General features: G+C 37.4%; 1 protein-coding gene across 1 annotated transcript in view; it reads left to right on the forward strand.

The window, feature by feature from the left end:
• LOC136245598 (uncharacterized) overlaps positions 1–16,387 on the forward strand; it is a 70,459-nt gene that overhangs the window by 19,522 nt on the left and 34,550 nt on the right. The window contains exons 4-10 of the mRNA XM_066037099.1: positions 5,905–5,970; positions 13,680–14,429; positions 14,668–14,922; positions 14,973–15,763; positions 15,815–15,865; positions 15,914–16,075; positions 16,121–16,192. Coding sequence (XP_065893171.1) covers positions 5,905–5,970; positions 13,680–14,429; positions 14,668–14,922; positions 14,973–15,763; positions 15,815–15,865; positions 15,914–16,075; positions 16,121–16,192 — 2,147 coding nt within the window. The remainder of the gene's footprint in view (positions 1–5,904; positions 5,971–13,679; positions 14,430–14,667; positions 14,923–14,972; positions 15,764–15,814; positions 15,866–15,913; positions 16,076–16,120; positions 16,193–16,387) is intronic.

Genomic DNA, 16,387 nt, shown 5'->3' on the forward strand with positions numbered 1-16,387 from the left:
ATACCATGCATTGTACAATTACTTTATTCAACTCACTACTGATGTCTTCCTTTGGCTTACTATTCAAATCATGATTAGATTCTTCACATGGTGCGATATTCGAGATGGTGTTGCTATCACCCTTTCCAATGTTTTTTTTCCCTCAGTACTGACCTTTCCAACGTTTTCCCAGGTGTTTCTGAATGCTTACCCTTTAATGAATAAGGGGACTGCCTAATCAGGTCAGAGGATGACCCACAATTATAGCACCATGGTCCCATGTTAGATCTAGCACCACTCAAGTTCTGTTGTCATGGGACAAAAATAGATTTTTGGTTGGAATTTATACCCTGAGTCACTGGTGGTACTGTAGATACTGTAGTTGCCAACTGAGTAGAACCCAGATCATGTAACTTGGCTTCTTCAAATCTAGCCTTTGTAAGCAGCTGGTTAAAATCTCTTTCTGATCCAACAATTAATTGGATTCAATTGGGAGAAGTCCTGCCACAAACTGATTGACCAAAACTATTTGGCCCAGTGCCTCTGCTCCCCTTGTTCCTTGATACACACTAGGATAGGCCCTGTGAAATAAAGTATGGAGTTCTTGAGCATATAAATCAACTGACTTAGAAACACATTAATTTCTATCATGAAACAAACTGCTTTGTATTGCAGGCGATCTCACAGGTATAAACCGCTTCCGCAACTCTGAAACCAACAATGAATAATTTCTACGCTGCTCTATTGCACAATACTGAAAAAATGAGTATGCCTGTCCATGCAGTCTAGTCACAAAATTGACCAGCTTGGCCTAAGAAGACCACCTGAGAGAGGTGGCCATCAACTCAAAGTGCTCCAGCCAGTCCTCATATGTGCTCAACCCAAGTTCTCCATCATTCACCTCTCCACTAAACTTAGGAAGAGGTGGCAATTGCTGAGCTAGCAAAACAGATGTCATAGGATCAATACTCACTGGTACAGCAGAGTCACTGGAACTGGTTGTGAAACACCAGATGGTAGGTAATGGAAGTGTATAAGCTAGACCAGCATATGGCACTGGTGAATCCAGACTGTGAGTAGAAGGTTCAAATGTCTGAGAATTCTCACTCACCATTCCAGTAGGTTCTATTTGTTTCCTAGAACAATCTAAATCCTGCCATTGTACTCTTCTTGTAGTCTGGAGTAAAGAAGGGCGTTCAGTTTGTTTATTTTTACTCAAATTTGCAGAGGTCAAGATTGCTTTAGAAGGAACGCTGATATTCTGTGACCCTTTAATTGACACATCCTTCCCCAATGTCTGAAGTGGTCCTCTTCCTACCTCTTTACCCTTCAATTGCTGTTGCAACTCTGTTAACTGCTCTACTAGTCTCCCTTCACAAGCTTCCCTTGGCTTCTCACCTTTGCTTCAGTTCTAAAACATTCTATCTCCAGATTATTCTCTTCTGGAACAATTTTCTTCTCTAGCTCACCATTAAGTTGCTGTAATTTACCCATCTCCCTCTCAAGAAATTCACCCCTGGTTTTCCAATGAATCATACTACTCAGTTCCTTTTCAACCTCTTAACACTTAAACTTCCATTGTTCAAGGTCAGCTTGCTGTGTCTTTGTCTGCTCCTATAGCTCAAAAATGGTTGGTGACTTATGCCAGAGTTAGTAGTGTTAGTTTGGCTTGCTGGCAAATGCTGGAGCAATTCTCTCACTTTCATCTTTCCACTGGTCCCTTTCCTTCTCTACCTCCCTCAAAGTTTCCTTACTAGGATTATCACTTATTTTCAAGTTTCTAACCTCTAATTCTTGCTTCTCCTTCTGTAGGTTATCTAACTGCAACCTCAAAGCCTCAGTAGTTGTCATTATCCATTATCATTGTAGTTGCTCTTCTTCTTCTGCTCTTCTTCTTCACATTAGGACAAGCCCCCAAATGTAACTAATATAGCTTAATGATCGATATAACTCAACAACTGAAGTAGAGAAAACTGGTAGCCAGCTTCAGCTTATTTATATACAATCACACACTAAGGTCAAGGTTACATCATCATGTGCAACTAACAATAAACAAATTAACAGCTTTAATTATCCATAAGAACTAACATCAGTTCATAATGTATTACACATTTAATGCATTTACAAAATATTCTTAGCAGGAAAATGTGCCCATGCATGGAATATAGTGCTGCAGATTTTAGTCTTCATGTTCAGCAGCAATGGAGGATTATCAATAGTGTTATGTATGGTGATTGTTCTATTAGAGAATTTTACTGATTGCTCTGGAGTACCTCAATCTTGTATAACTTTTTTCTTTTTGGGGGGGGATGGCATGTGCCCCCTGTGCTTCCCTTGAATCTTCCACTGATGAAGAACTGGGCTATTCCAGCCAAAAATCATGCTAAAATAAACCAGCCACAATTTCCCTTCATGAAAGCTTGGTAGCATTGGATAGCCTAAATATATTTTCAGACTAATTAGCCCCAAACCCTTTCAAGAAGTTTCTATGTAATCTCAAAAAAATTCTATTTAACAGAATTTGTGACCAGATTTACAAAATCGATCCAAACCGCACATCAGGCAAAATCAAACGAACACCTCCAGTGGACAGCTACACTATTGTACTAGTAGTTTTGACACTTAGTACCACTCAAACTACTCGAGGCTGGTTTCAACAGACGTCTTTTCTGGGTGGTGTGTAAAGCTCGAGTGGCGGTTTTAGGCCTTGTGAAGGCTTGGCAAGAACCAGTGGTTTACTGGTGGACAGCCTGATAATGTTGGCCAGATGTTATTTCTGTGGATTTTGCTACATGTCAGCCACTAAGGAGGCAGCACAGCCCTGTAATCTCATCTCTGGACTGCAATCATGATCTGCCTCCATTTTGAGGTCTAACCCTTGCCCACCCCGCCACTCCCCACTCCATTGTGAGCACTCGTGATACTACTTTGCTCGTCCAACTGCTCAGATTTTCTATCTTATTTGGCGGTAAACTCTACAAGTACTGGAAGTGGCCTGAAAGGTAATAGATTGATGCATCTTTTGTGTAAATTTCATATGTGTGCTTGCTATCCTTGGAGAGTTATGCTGGCTTGAATTCTTTAAAACCATTTATCTCAAAACTTTTAATGTGCAATTTGGACCGTTTTTCCAAAATCCAGTCACGTTTTATGCTGATTGACTGACTGACTGACTAACTAACTAGCTAAATAACTAACTGATACCTCCAGCCAAGCATAACTCGACAATGGATAAGGGTAGGGACTTGATTTCTTCACTGTTCGATGTTACTTTGTTGCAAGATATGCCTTTTTGCCAATCACAGTATGTACAATACACGCATCATGGACTTGCTTTTGTCCTCCTTTGTGTACCAGTTCTTTCCGCTGACAATGCAAGGTGTCAATTTGCACTACTGTGATGCAGCTTCCCTGTGGCAGTGTTGGCTAAACACCCACAGTCCACTTACAGAAGAAGGCAGTATGATTTAGACATTTGTGCATAAACCACTTTACATCAAAGTTTACAGCTTCTGGAGGGGCAGGGAGGCGCAGCCCCCATGCTCCATATACCTAACCTGATCTTATATGCCTACCCTACTCTGCCCTTATTCATGATCTCTAATGTACAGTAGTATATACAGTACAGTACTACTGTACTGTATGATAAATTTAAAAATGTATGGTTCCAGCCAGCAAGAAAAAGTAGTGAAACAAAAGATATGAATGGTAGCTATTGCAACATACTATACATGCTGTTGCTATACATTTCTACAATATGTTTACATAGTGTAAACTTACTTTAGAAATCCCTAATTTGGAATTGAACAGATGGTGGTAACATGCCAATGTAGGGATTTTCCCACATAGTTTATATGTTGTAATAGCTACTATCATTCACATATGTACATGACCCACTGAGCAAAAATCTGCATTTTCCTTGAGTTTCATTGTATGACTTTGTTGTTGTCTAGAGGGGAAATGAATGGGCTGTTTAAGTTTCAGCCTTATTTGGTAAGTATTTTTGGAGTTATAGCAATAGACATCAAGAAGAGCAAAACAATTGATTTTTCAGTGCCTATATGGGGAAAAATACAGGCACTTGTTTAATCAATTGTTACATCTCAATTGCAATGGACTACAGAGTTGGGACTTGTGTCATTCTATTCACCATGAACTGGGCCATTCATCAAGATATAATTTTTGGCCTAAATACACCAATGCTATTAAGCAAGAAGGCTGTTCAAGCTTAGAAATGGCAGCAATAAAGTTATGTTTTACTGCATTGTAACCAAACACACATACGTAACTCACGTTTGCTTAACGGAAGCGATTAAAACATGCATAAAATTATTATGCAGCACATTTACCCAATGTATTTAAATGGATTTACAGTACAGAATAATGCAAACAAGTCGGGTTTTGCTCAGCTAGTCACATATCTTGTTTCACCACTTCTTATTGCAGGAACCCAATAAAAAATAGTGCAAAGGTGTCTATTTGCAAGTAGCACCATCATTGCTTTCATGTATCAACATCATGTTATTTAGAGTGAAATGGAAATTGCACATAATTTTCAAACTCAGCTTCCTCCCTATGTAGCCAAATTGAGAATTTTGATAATAGAAGTCTTAGTTGATTTTGATAGGTCACGATGCTGTATTCTGGGCAGAAGCTAAAGACTATGTGCAATTCCTACTTGCTTTAGAGTAATTAATTATGAGCTAGTAGTTAACATTTCAATGAAAAGTACCTTATTTGTGTGCACTTATCCCTACTATGCCCATATGATAAGCTGCAACATACTAGAATGAGAAAATTATATATTATGTGTATATATTATGCTATCTTGTTTCAGTGATTTTTATTATCATGATCTATACTAGTGTAATTTAATATTGTGTACTATATTGTATTCACAATATGCATGAAGCATTGGTATTACAAAGGTAAATCATACACTACTGTAGCACTGTATATTAGGAATCATGGAGATTTAGGCTTTCTTGCCCAAAATTATCACCCTAAAACCAGCCTCAAATTTCCTTCATAACAGCTTGGCAGTATTGGTTAGGCATAGCTAAGCCCAAAAATTCCCTTCAGAGTGACCCCCAAACCCTTCCAACAAGTTTCTACGGAATTTAAAAAGTTTCTGTTTAACAGAATTTTATTCTGATTAACTAACTAACTAACTAACTGATGTCTTCAGCCAAGCATAACTTGACAATGGATAAGTCTACGGGCTTGATTTTTTCACTTTTCGACATTGCTTCATCCCGAAATGTGCTGTTTCACCAACCTCAGTACATACAATGCACGTATCATGGACTTACCTTTGTCCTCCTTAGTGTTCCAGTTCTTTTTTCCAGTTCTTTTTGCTGACAACGCAAGGTGTTGATTTGTGATAGCATGACACGGCTTCCCTCTGGCTGTGTCATGCTTTTCGCCTGCATTTTCCATTGTGACTGGATTCATTGCAGAGAAGTTTCTTGTATTGTTCTTCATTTGTAACGCTGTGTAACGAGCGGAGCACAGCTACACAAGAAGCATAATGGCCACCTCACTTTTCAGTGCGTAATTGATTATTGGGGCACGCATTCAGATGTAAAATTATTTTATGGAATGCCTTGCACCATTCTTTCTTTTAATGTGGTACACGTGGATTCAGTATATAGTCATAATTGTGTTGCTAAAAAAGTAAACAAAAAAGTAGAAGGAAAAATTAGGAATTTTCAGCTGGACTAGGGATCACTAGGATTAGATGTCCACTAGTATATCTGCAGGTATAGGCAACTTCCCTTGTTTCACAGCTTTCAGCTGTTCACTAGTTTCCCTGATTTTTTGTTCTTTGATCCCTAATCCAGCTTAAAATTCCTTCTACTTGTTAATAGTCATGTTTACTAATGTTCATCTCTGGTTTGTTATCCTAATACATATTAATTTTAGCTGGAGCCATGGACACAAGCCATACAGTTGGGAGTAACAACATTTCAGATGTTGCTACATTACAAGGTCAGTTTGGTTAAGGTATATTATTACACTACCACTCATGTACTTTTATATATACCTACAAGTACAGGATGTTGAAGTAAGTGAATGTCACATACTGTTTTGCTATAATAACAACAGATGAACAGACTTAATGTAAACAAGGAAGCAAGATCATATTTTAGGCCGTGCAAAGTTAATTATATGTTTCTGGTCCTATCAATTCCCCGGTGACCAGGCATTGTTTTTTTTGGTTTTTTTTTTGCAACTTTTGGATGTGGTACACTACATTTGACATAGCAGTACATGGAATTATAGGGAAAAACAAAGTTATTGTATAAGGGTAGTGCATCATTATAAGGAAAGAGTGTTTACAAGACATGAAAACCTTTCAATGGAGATAAAATATTACGAATTATTGTTTTACTTTTTAAAATATATTTATTTACTTTACAGCACAAGTGCTGAAGGTCTGTAGGACACCTGGTCCTACAGCCTGCTCAAAGACTGTAGCTACATAAGGTGTGTTTGAAGTTGGAGAAAGGAGAAAGAATCCATTACTGGACCTAGGTAGCCTTGAACCTGCAGTCATCTGATTTACGCTCAAATTGTATGGTGATTGCACAATTCGTTCAGCAAAAAAATGACCAGGAAGGGAACCAGAAACATATAATTAACTTTTCGTGGCCTTATATAATTAATTTAATTTCTTTATGCCAATGCATACATTGTCAAGAATTTACACTTCTGCAGACTGAAAGGCTTTATGAATATTTTAAATAGAAGGAAATGAACAAAACTATGTAGTCTTTAGTGTGAATCACAAGTTGGTATTGTTCTACATACTGTATATTTGATCATCTCAGTGAAAACCCGTCTAGTTCGCACAACTTCCGAATTTCTTTTTATTTTTTCAGCATTATCTGCACTGTTCAAGGAATGGTTCACCAAAGTTTCAGTCGGTTTTGGTGAGTAGTTTTTGAATTACAGTGTTAGACAGTAGGAAGAACAAGGAAAATCTATTTGTACAGTGACTGTACTAAAAATAAACTAACATATAGTCGAGGGGCAATTATTTTGAGGTTGAGCAATGTTGCTAAAAATAAATTTTTCACGATTTGCAAACACTTCCAAAATGTATTACATAGACTATATGGAGGTCTAAATATTTCAAGGATAAAAGTTTTGCTGATAACCCCCAAAACCTCGAAATCAGCGAAAATTTTTCCCCTCGAAATATTTAGGCTATACGATACAGGCGCTTACATTTGCAGCCATAACTTCCATTTGGATTAGTCTACAGAGTTGGGATTTGGCTTACAATGTTCACCATGGATTGGCAGATTGACCAAGGTTTAGTTGTTGCACTTGCGCATAGGCATATGATGGAGTTTTTATTGAAGAAACGGCAACAATTTTGTTTATGTCTACCACATCGTAAACAAATGTATGTAACATGCAAACCATTTGGGGCTACAGACCTTAAACGAAGATTTTCGAACTCCCCATGAGTAGGCGAATAAGATGGTGTATATAAGTCTTCCTCTGAGTAATGGTTTGATTAAAACTTGAGTAAAATTTTCTTTGTAACACGCGTAATTTCACCAATTTATTTAAATTTTGTTTTTCTTGAAACGCATGCTTGTGCAAACTAGACTGGTTTTCACTGAGACAGTATAATCTTGAAAGCCAGAGTGTAAAAACAGAAAATTATGTATATATATAAATTTGAAGTAGGGATCCAAGTGCCAAAGTACTGAAACAAGAGATGAAGGATGGCTTTACAGTACAGCTCGGTGAGAAATCCCTACATTGGCATCTTATAAAAATTCAATGCCACAGTAAGGATTTCCCACCAAACTATGCCGTAATACCATCATCATTCATCTATTGTTTCACTACTTCATTTTTCAATTAGTTTGCTTATTTTTTTGTTGCGTGTAGCGTGTGGCTATGCACGTGACTGTTCTATTACGGTGACTGCCGTATTAGAGTATCTACCAGAGGGTGTGTCACTATTTCATATCTTCACTGCTCTAGCATTATGCATACAGGTAGACTAATAATCCACCCTGTAGGAAGCAAAGTATAATTATGCATACACATTATATAATACCTTAAGGGATGACAGTACTAGTGCATAAATGAAGGTCGATTTTATTCTTCGAAGGTTTGAATGCAACATTCGAAGGTTTGATGAATATTATGTATGGTGCTATAGCTACATATTATGTAGGTGGTATAATTTTGAGTGCATTGTAGCTTAATCCAGTTTTTGTTTTGGCTCCCTTTGGCAAATGAAATTTCTCACATTGACACTATTATTTGTCTGTTAACAAGATATAGCAACTGGAGAAAACACGAAACAATATGTAGCTACTGCTAAAAAGATCTTACAGTAGTACACAACTTGGGAATATTCTTCCTCTACAGCTTGTCCCAACTGCACTTCGTGATTAGTGATGGACGTGGCCACCTGTGGTGCGAGCAAATTAGCTTGTTAGACACCTAGTACAACCACCTTCCATTACTTTCTAGTGTGTCAAGTGTAACTGCCCACGGTGAAAATTATTCATGGCGTGATGAACAGTTGGATTCTTACAGTCTTCTGCTCACTAATATGACCAGGTTGCACATGTGCAAAATTCGAACTTCGCTTATGTCATTCGAATGATGCACCCTTCGAACCATTGAACGAATCCAGTACATTCGTTTATGCACTAGACAGTACATCACTCCACTCTACAATGCAACCTTTCTAAAGACTCAATATCAGGTGCAGTGTCAGTGAAGGAAGACATAGGTATAGGCAACAGCAGCAGCAACACTGTGATCATGGTGTGTGGACATTGTGATCATGTATCAATTGTTAAGAAATATGGTCTCTGCACTTGTAAGATTGTTAACGCATGGGTGTGGTCTTAAACCTATCATGGTGTCTACCAAGCCTAAGTGAACTTTGTGGCACATATAATATGCTAAATATGCTGCTCAAGGATTGTGTTGATACGGAAAATTAATGTCTTGATATGGTTTCATTGCACAAAGAAGACAACCAGCCTAATTAAAGAAAAAAGGAAAGACAAGGGACAGAGCGTAAATTCCTGAACCGCAAAAGACACATACCACCAGTACAGTCAATTGCAGAATTATTGAAAACATTATGCCATACCGAGAGTGTTTCTGTAAAGCTCTGTAAGTAGGTTTTGTTGTTCTTGCCATGGATTCGACCACACTAATCTTTTTCCTTAGATTCGGCGTCACTACAAATAGTTTCCAGCTCACAGAATAATGTTTATGGTACGGGAAGAAAATTATCAACAATTTTGCAACTGATCATAATTTTGTAGTGCAGGCAGGCAGGTGGGTGGGCAGGCAAACAAAAATTTGATTTTTTGTTGTTGTAAAATTCTATATCTGGCTGCCTGGAGTGTTTTCTTGGGCTATTATTATTCCTGATTTTTGTCGTGTAGCTAGGACGATTTTTTCAAAGTGGTGTTTTGGATGGTGTGAGTCACTTTTGATAGCTCTGTTTGTAATCAGTAGCACTGTGAAGCCCTTTAAATGCTAAAACTAATAGTAAAATAAAAACACTTTGATATGGCCAAGAACAAGTGAGTTATGAGGCTTTAAAAGATCCCATACATTTAATATGGATGATTCAGGTGAGCAAACATGTTTAAAACATAAAAACATGCATGTTCCAGTACAAAACCATTGGGAGCGAACATATTATGTTCACTTCTTTGGTGTTACTGTTTTTGGTGGGGGCTAAGGAGAACGTGTATGGGCTATAGAAGAAGAAATTGAAAGTTTTCCTGAATTTAAACAATTTTTGTTAAAGTTGCTAATCACACAGTATATGAACATAGCATCTACCAACACCATACAATACAGCTGTACTGTATATTATTAGGGGTCATGGAAGTTTGGGTTTTTCTGGCCAAAAAATATCACCCAAAACACCAGCTTCACAAATACCATCCTGGCCAGTATCTTGGCAGTATTGGTTAGGTATAACCAAGCCTAAAAGTGTTTTCAGTACAATCCTAAATGCTTCCAATAGATTGTTACCAAGTTAAAATATATATTAAATGGAACTTCTGCTGACTAACTGCCTGCCTTCTTGCCTGCCTACCTGCCTGATTCCTTTAGGCAAGCATAACTCAACAATGGCTAAGGATACAGATTTAAATTTTTGACATTGCTTCATCCTGAGATGTACTTTTTGGCATACTGCAGTTTGTATAATGCATGCACCATAGCTGCACCTTTGTCATCCTTTGCGTCTCACTTCTTTTTTTGCTGGCAGCCCAAGGTGTTGATTCATGGTAGCACAATGGCTTCCCTACATTTGTATATGGATGCAGTATGTGTGGGTTCACCAGTCATAATAATACACAGAACAAAAAAGGTAACAAACAAGTATAAGAAAAAAATAAGGAACTTTAAGTTCGATTAGGGATCATTAACAAAAGGGAGGTCACCTACACCTGCAGATATACTAGTGAACATTTCACCGTAAAACAATAAGAAGTGTTATACTCCTACTGTGCTCAAGATACCATAACGAAATGCACAGTAGGGATATAACACTTCTTATTGTTTTCGGTGATTTAATATCATGGACTACTCCAACTTGTTTCAGTATTTTTATTGATGTGCTATGGTCCCTACTCTAGTTGAAAATTCCAATTTTTTTCGTGTACTTGTTTGTTAACTTTTTTTATAAATAATTTTATTATGACTGGTGAACCCACGCATACCGCATCTGAAGTGGTACCGCACGCCCCAGCAATATCAATTATCATCTGAAAAGTGACGTATCCATTACGCTTCGTTGTCAGCTATGTTCAACCCGTTACACAGCATTTCGAATCAAGAACTGTTTGAAAAGCACCTCTGCACTCCACGCATACAAAAAGAAAGAAATCATGCCGCATGCTCCAGTTATATTATTGTCTGAAAAGTGAAGTATCCATTACGCTTCGCTGTAGGCTATGTTCAACCCATTATGCAGCAGTACGAATCAAGAACTGTCACGTCTGCAATCAAAATAGCCACTATGAAAAATACAGATGATTTCCATTACTAAGGGAAGCCATCACGTGCTACTGCCAAATTGACACCTTTCACTGTCAGCAAAGATGAATGGGACATAAAGGAGGACACTGATGAGTCCATGAAGAATGCATTGTACGTACTGCGGTATGCTAAAAGGCACCTGTTGGGCAGAAGTGACGTCGAAGAGTGAAAAAATTAAGCCCGTAGCCTTAGCCGTTATCAAGTTATGCTTGTCTGAAGGCATCAGTCAGTTACTTACTCAGTCAGTAGAAAATTCCGCCAAATAATATTTTTTAAAATTCCGTAGCAACTTGTTGAAAGCGTTTCGGGTCGATCTGAAAGCTTGTTTGGGCTTAGTTTTACCTAACCAATACTGCCTCATCGTCGTCAAGGAAAATTGAGGCTGTTCTTTGGGTGATATTATTTTGTGGGCCACGCCTACTCCTTTGTGGTCCCTACTATACAGTTACTATCATACTGTATGATATTTAACATGAGCTTGGTCATTTGTACTAAAATGACCACATGATGCCGTGGATATGCTGTAAGACCAAAAAAAAATTGGAGAACAAATGTGGCTGAAATGTAATACCAGAATTTTGTGGATATGTCGGTGTGCACAAGTATGTGGAGTATTGCTAATGGCTGCAGCTACATATAATAGCAAGCACAACCATGCACACAGCACTGAATTATCAGCCTAAGGGCACATTTTGTGTTTGTTGTGTTTGTTCTCTCCATCAGTGTTCAGTAAGTGGGATGCAATTTGGTAGTGAATATTTATGTAGTTTTCTCAGGGCCTATATCAGTGATCAGTCTGGGCACTCCTGGCACTAAAAGGCTTCAGGTGGAGAGCTATGCACCATCACACAAACTTACCAGCTGGAAACTGCACTTTCTTCACACTATGGCCTGCCAGGTGAGGCTTTCTTCCATCCCATACACAAGTGAAGGTAGCCTAGTTACGCGAGACTAAAGAAACAAGACTATCGAAGTGCTTTAATCAACACAAACTAACCTCCAGCGATTAGTAGCAACTTCCAATCTTGTTGTTCATTAAGCAGGCGTAGCAACCACTCATCTTCCAATCGAAATAGTCGTTGTCGCCCACTTTCAAATACAAAATGAACAGTAGTTTGTTTGTCTAGAATCTGCCTGGTCTATTAATAGTGGGCATTACGTGTGATCAGCATTAAATAGAATCATCATACATTTCTATCACCTCCATGAAAACACCCGCCCATTATATGATTGTCTCTTGATACAACATGGATTCTATTCCTGGTGAGCGCGAAGCCTTAGGCCTTGTAGTTTTCTCAAACATTTATTAATTGTTTATTTATTTATTTATTTATTCATTCATTATTTATGATGTAATTTTAACCACATTTTGTATTATTCTTAGTACTTGGTTGTATTATACTATATTATAGTGCATATACTTCTATAATTTTTTGGACTGCAATAAAGAAGAAATCAATGGTAGAACTATCTAATAGAGCATTTGTGAACTGTGAATTCTTACCATAATAAAATTTTAGTATGGTCGCTATTTGACAAGCACTCTTGTATAGAGTTATACATAGCTATTGAAAGCCTTCAGGTTATCAGTGTAAGTTGTTACAAGCTTGTCACAAGCTTGTGAAAAGCCTAGTACAGAAAAGTATCCTATGAAAAGATTAATCGCATAAGAATGCTTCGATGAACAGCCATAACTTACATATCCTGTAGTCTATAGTAACGAAACAAAGATTTTCCCTTTGAGTAAGAAATAAGATGATATCTATGCAGGTTTTATCACTATAGACCCTTTCTTCTAAAAGAAAACAAAGCACATTTAAAAGTTTTACAGAAGTTTTTATTAATTATGTAAATACTTTACCCTAATTTAGGCTTGCACCATTATGCATGGTTTTTGCAGATCCGGTCACAATTTGTTTCTGGACAATTTTATAGGAACATTACAACCCTATACTATTAAGTGTTGCTGTACTTGATGGTTATGTATACTATTAAAGTCAAGATTGTAATGATGGTATAGCTAGTCTCTTTAAAAATGTTGACATTATCATTATATTGAGCCAAATACATTTCTATGATATTAACCAAAACAAATGGTGACTGTGAGCTATATATAATATTGTGAGCTTTATATTAGGTACTCACACTACTGTCTTGCATATCAATTGACTAAGCCTACATCTATGCACTATTGATTTCTACACTCTGCATTCCTATCATTGCTTCTGTGTATGTAGTGAAGAAAGATGACAGAAGGAAAACTTACCAAGTAATGGACTCCCTTACTCATGGCGAACGCAATGGTGCAAGTTGCAACTCTGTACTTCATCGTGTTCATACATTACAGCTGCTTTTGTAAGCATCTGTACTGTAATATATTTTCTCAATACTTTTACAAATCGATCTTTCTGTTGTTGATACTTTATAGGGCTGTAACTCCACAAGTTGTTGGCATACAAGGCTGAAACTTGGCCAGAGCATACACTTGGCTAAGTAGTTACAAATATTCAATAATAAAGAATTTGAAAAATGCACTATATTGCTAAGTTTTGCAGATCCGGTCACAAATTAAATTTTGGGTATTTACTGTTGGGAACAACCCACATTATATAAATGTAAAAATGCTGTTTAAAATACTTTTTATGTAGAGTCACCTGATCATGTTGGTAGTGAAATGATTTCCAAAGAGGAATTTGAAAAATTTGCTAATGTAAGGGCTGCTTTTACAGCACTAGAAACAAAAATGACGAAGTTGCTCAGAAAGGCTGACCACTTGATCATGAGAAGAGCTTGTATTACACAAACCAAGGCACCAGGTGGAGCTCATCTACCTGATGAACTGGTAACACAAATTCTAATGACACAGAGCATTGACACCATGCTTGATGTTCTTGCTGTTTCTCCTTACTGGAGTTGGATTGATGTTCGCTTATTGGAAACAATGGTGGTGGCGTCTGGATCTTCTCTAGCTATTCTTATTCTCGACAATTACAAAAGTGTCACATTTGCAAAGAGATTGATTGATGTGCTGCCTGACCTTCCTAATAAAGAAGTTAAAGCACAGTACTACACTGAAGTGGCTTCTAAGTTAAATGTAAACCCTGAGGAGATGACAGTTGGTGATTTAGTGAAATTTCAGCATCAACTAGAGGTTGTCATAATGGATGTTCATAAAGGAACATGTGTATTAAAATACCTTGATAAAGGATGTATAAGAATCCTCTGGTACATGCCTACAAAATGTGCTATTAAAGCTTTTCATTCAGCAGTTGTTAACCGCTACCGGTTTCATGATTTACAGCTGCAATACCTTCAGATTGGTTTTCATCCTATCATAATGGATCCATTGAATATGAGGGATGTTACTACTAATGAGCCATCACCTCTGACAGATACAGGTATATGTAACAATTTGTTTGTGGTTACGTCTACAACTGTAAATGTATTTGCAAGAAATTATTTTAGTGGTATAACAATAAATATAATCACCAAACCATAAAAATGATGTATGAATAAATGATGGTTATAGTTGTAATTAATTAGCAATTATTATATGTGCCATAATTAATTTTTCATAGTGGAAAACGTGTGTAGTTTGTCTGTGATATGTAATCTAATGTACCACTTATTTCATAGGTACTGTCAAGGAGTTCATTGATCACTATTATGATTACTTGTCGGTTACCTTGGATACTGAAGTGGTTGTGGAATTGATGTTATCAGAGCAACTGATAAACAAGAACACAATTATGGCTTCATCAAGTGATTACCAAACAAATTGTCTCCTGTTAGAGAGAATGAGGCAACTGAGTACACAACAGTTCACATTGTTCTGTGAGATTGTAACTGCTTGTGACAGTGAAACTAAACTGGGAGATGTGCTGAAAAAAGGTCAGTTAGGAAATGGTCTGTAACAATGAATATTATGTATCTTACTATAGCATTGATTGCTTCAGATGAAAACCAGTCTGCAGCTGAATGTCTTCCTGATGTAGACATACCAGAAAATATTGACATTAGCACCAGTGTGGATGCTGCGTCGTTTGTCAGAGAATTTTCGGACTTGAAGATGTGTTTAGAGGAAACACTGAAGCATTCTAATCCATGCAATATCATTGAGCGGTGTAGCTCTTTGATGGCTAGTGATCAGCACAACATTCCACTCTTTTCTACTGACTTTATGGTGGAACTAAGCAAAGAAACACAAACTTCTGATCTCATGCAGCAACTAAGTCCTTTTTTAACATGGAGCGATTACTCAATTTTGAAAGAAATAATTGATCTTCCAAAGTACACAACTCTTTTCACCAAATTTGAGGCTAAGTTTGATTTTTCTCAACCAGTAATGGCTTTTCCTATAGCTAAACCAGTTAGCCAAATGCTTCCAAGGGGAAGCAGTGTTAGCACTGTTCTTGCTGTCCAACTAGATTTACAGCCTCACCAGTTGAGTCTCCAAGATGTGTTTGACATACGTAACTTTATACTGAAGAAGTGTGAAGTTACTCCTCACACTTTACAGCTGCTCTCAGTAGCTCAAGGCAGCTCCACAATTCTGTACTGGATGATTTCAAGGTGTGTAGTTCCTCTGGTCACCTCTAAAGTATCACAGAACCTCACTGACCTTCATCAAAAGGGAATACTACATGTAGCCATTTATCCCAGTACTATACTTGCTACTGGTAAAGCATTGAGTGTGGGTCCTTTATCATTCCTCACTTGTTTTGATGAGATGGTGAGTGTTGTGATGAAGTCCTGTCATAATGCCTTAATTTATTTCGATTAGATTACTAGTGGAGAAAGGGACTTGCTCAGAAATCAGCTGAGCCAATTGGAAGTAAGGTTTATCGTATTAGAAATACAAAATTCATCAAACTTATCACAGGAGCTTCCTACTGTTGTAAACAATCTTCTCAAGAAAGATGCTATTCACACATTGAATGACAGAGGCTTATGGATGCTACAAGACAAAGATGAAATACTTGAACCAGCCAACTTACAAGATGATCAGCCAACACAACAAATTGACATGTCTGATACACTAATGGTACAACATAACAGAATGTGTTGTGTTATTTTATATCTTGTGTAGGTGGAGGGAATGGATCATGTAGAAAACAAAGACAAATCTGCACCTGTTAGCACAGCAGACATGTTAAAACATGTTAGTTGTATTAGCTTAAGAAGAATGTATATAACAGGTTTTGTACACAAGGTCCACGTTTAACAGATCAAGGTTCACAGATGTCATGTCTTGAATACTAAATTGTCCTCAAATAATAACATTATGAATTGGCATTATTTTCTGGTTCTTAACATTATGTTTCTTGCTATGTATATCTATGGTACATGCATATCT

This window comes from Dysidea avara, chromosome 15, assembly GCF_963678975.1.
Source record: "Dysidea avara chromosome 15, odDysAvar1.4, whole genome shotgun sequence".
Classification (NCBI taxonomy): Eukaryota; Metazoa; Porifera; class Demospongiae; order Dictyoceratida; family Dysideidae; genus Dysidea; species Dysidea avara.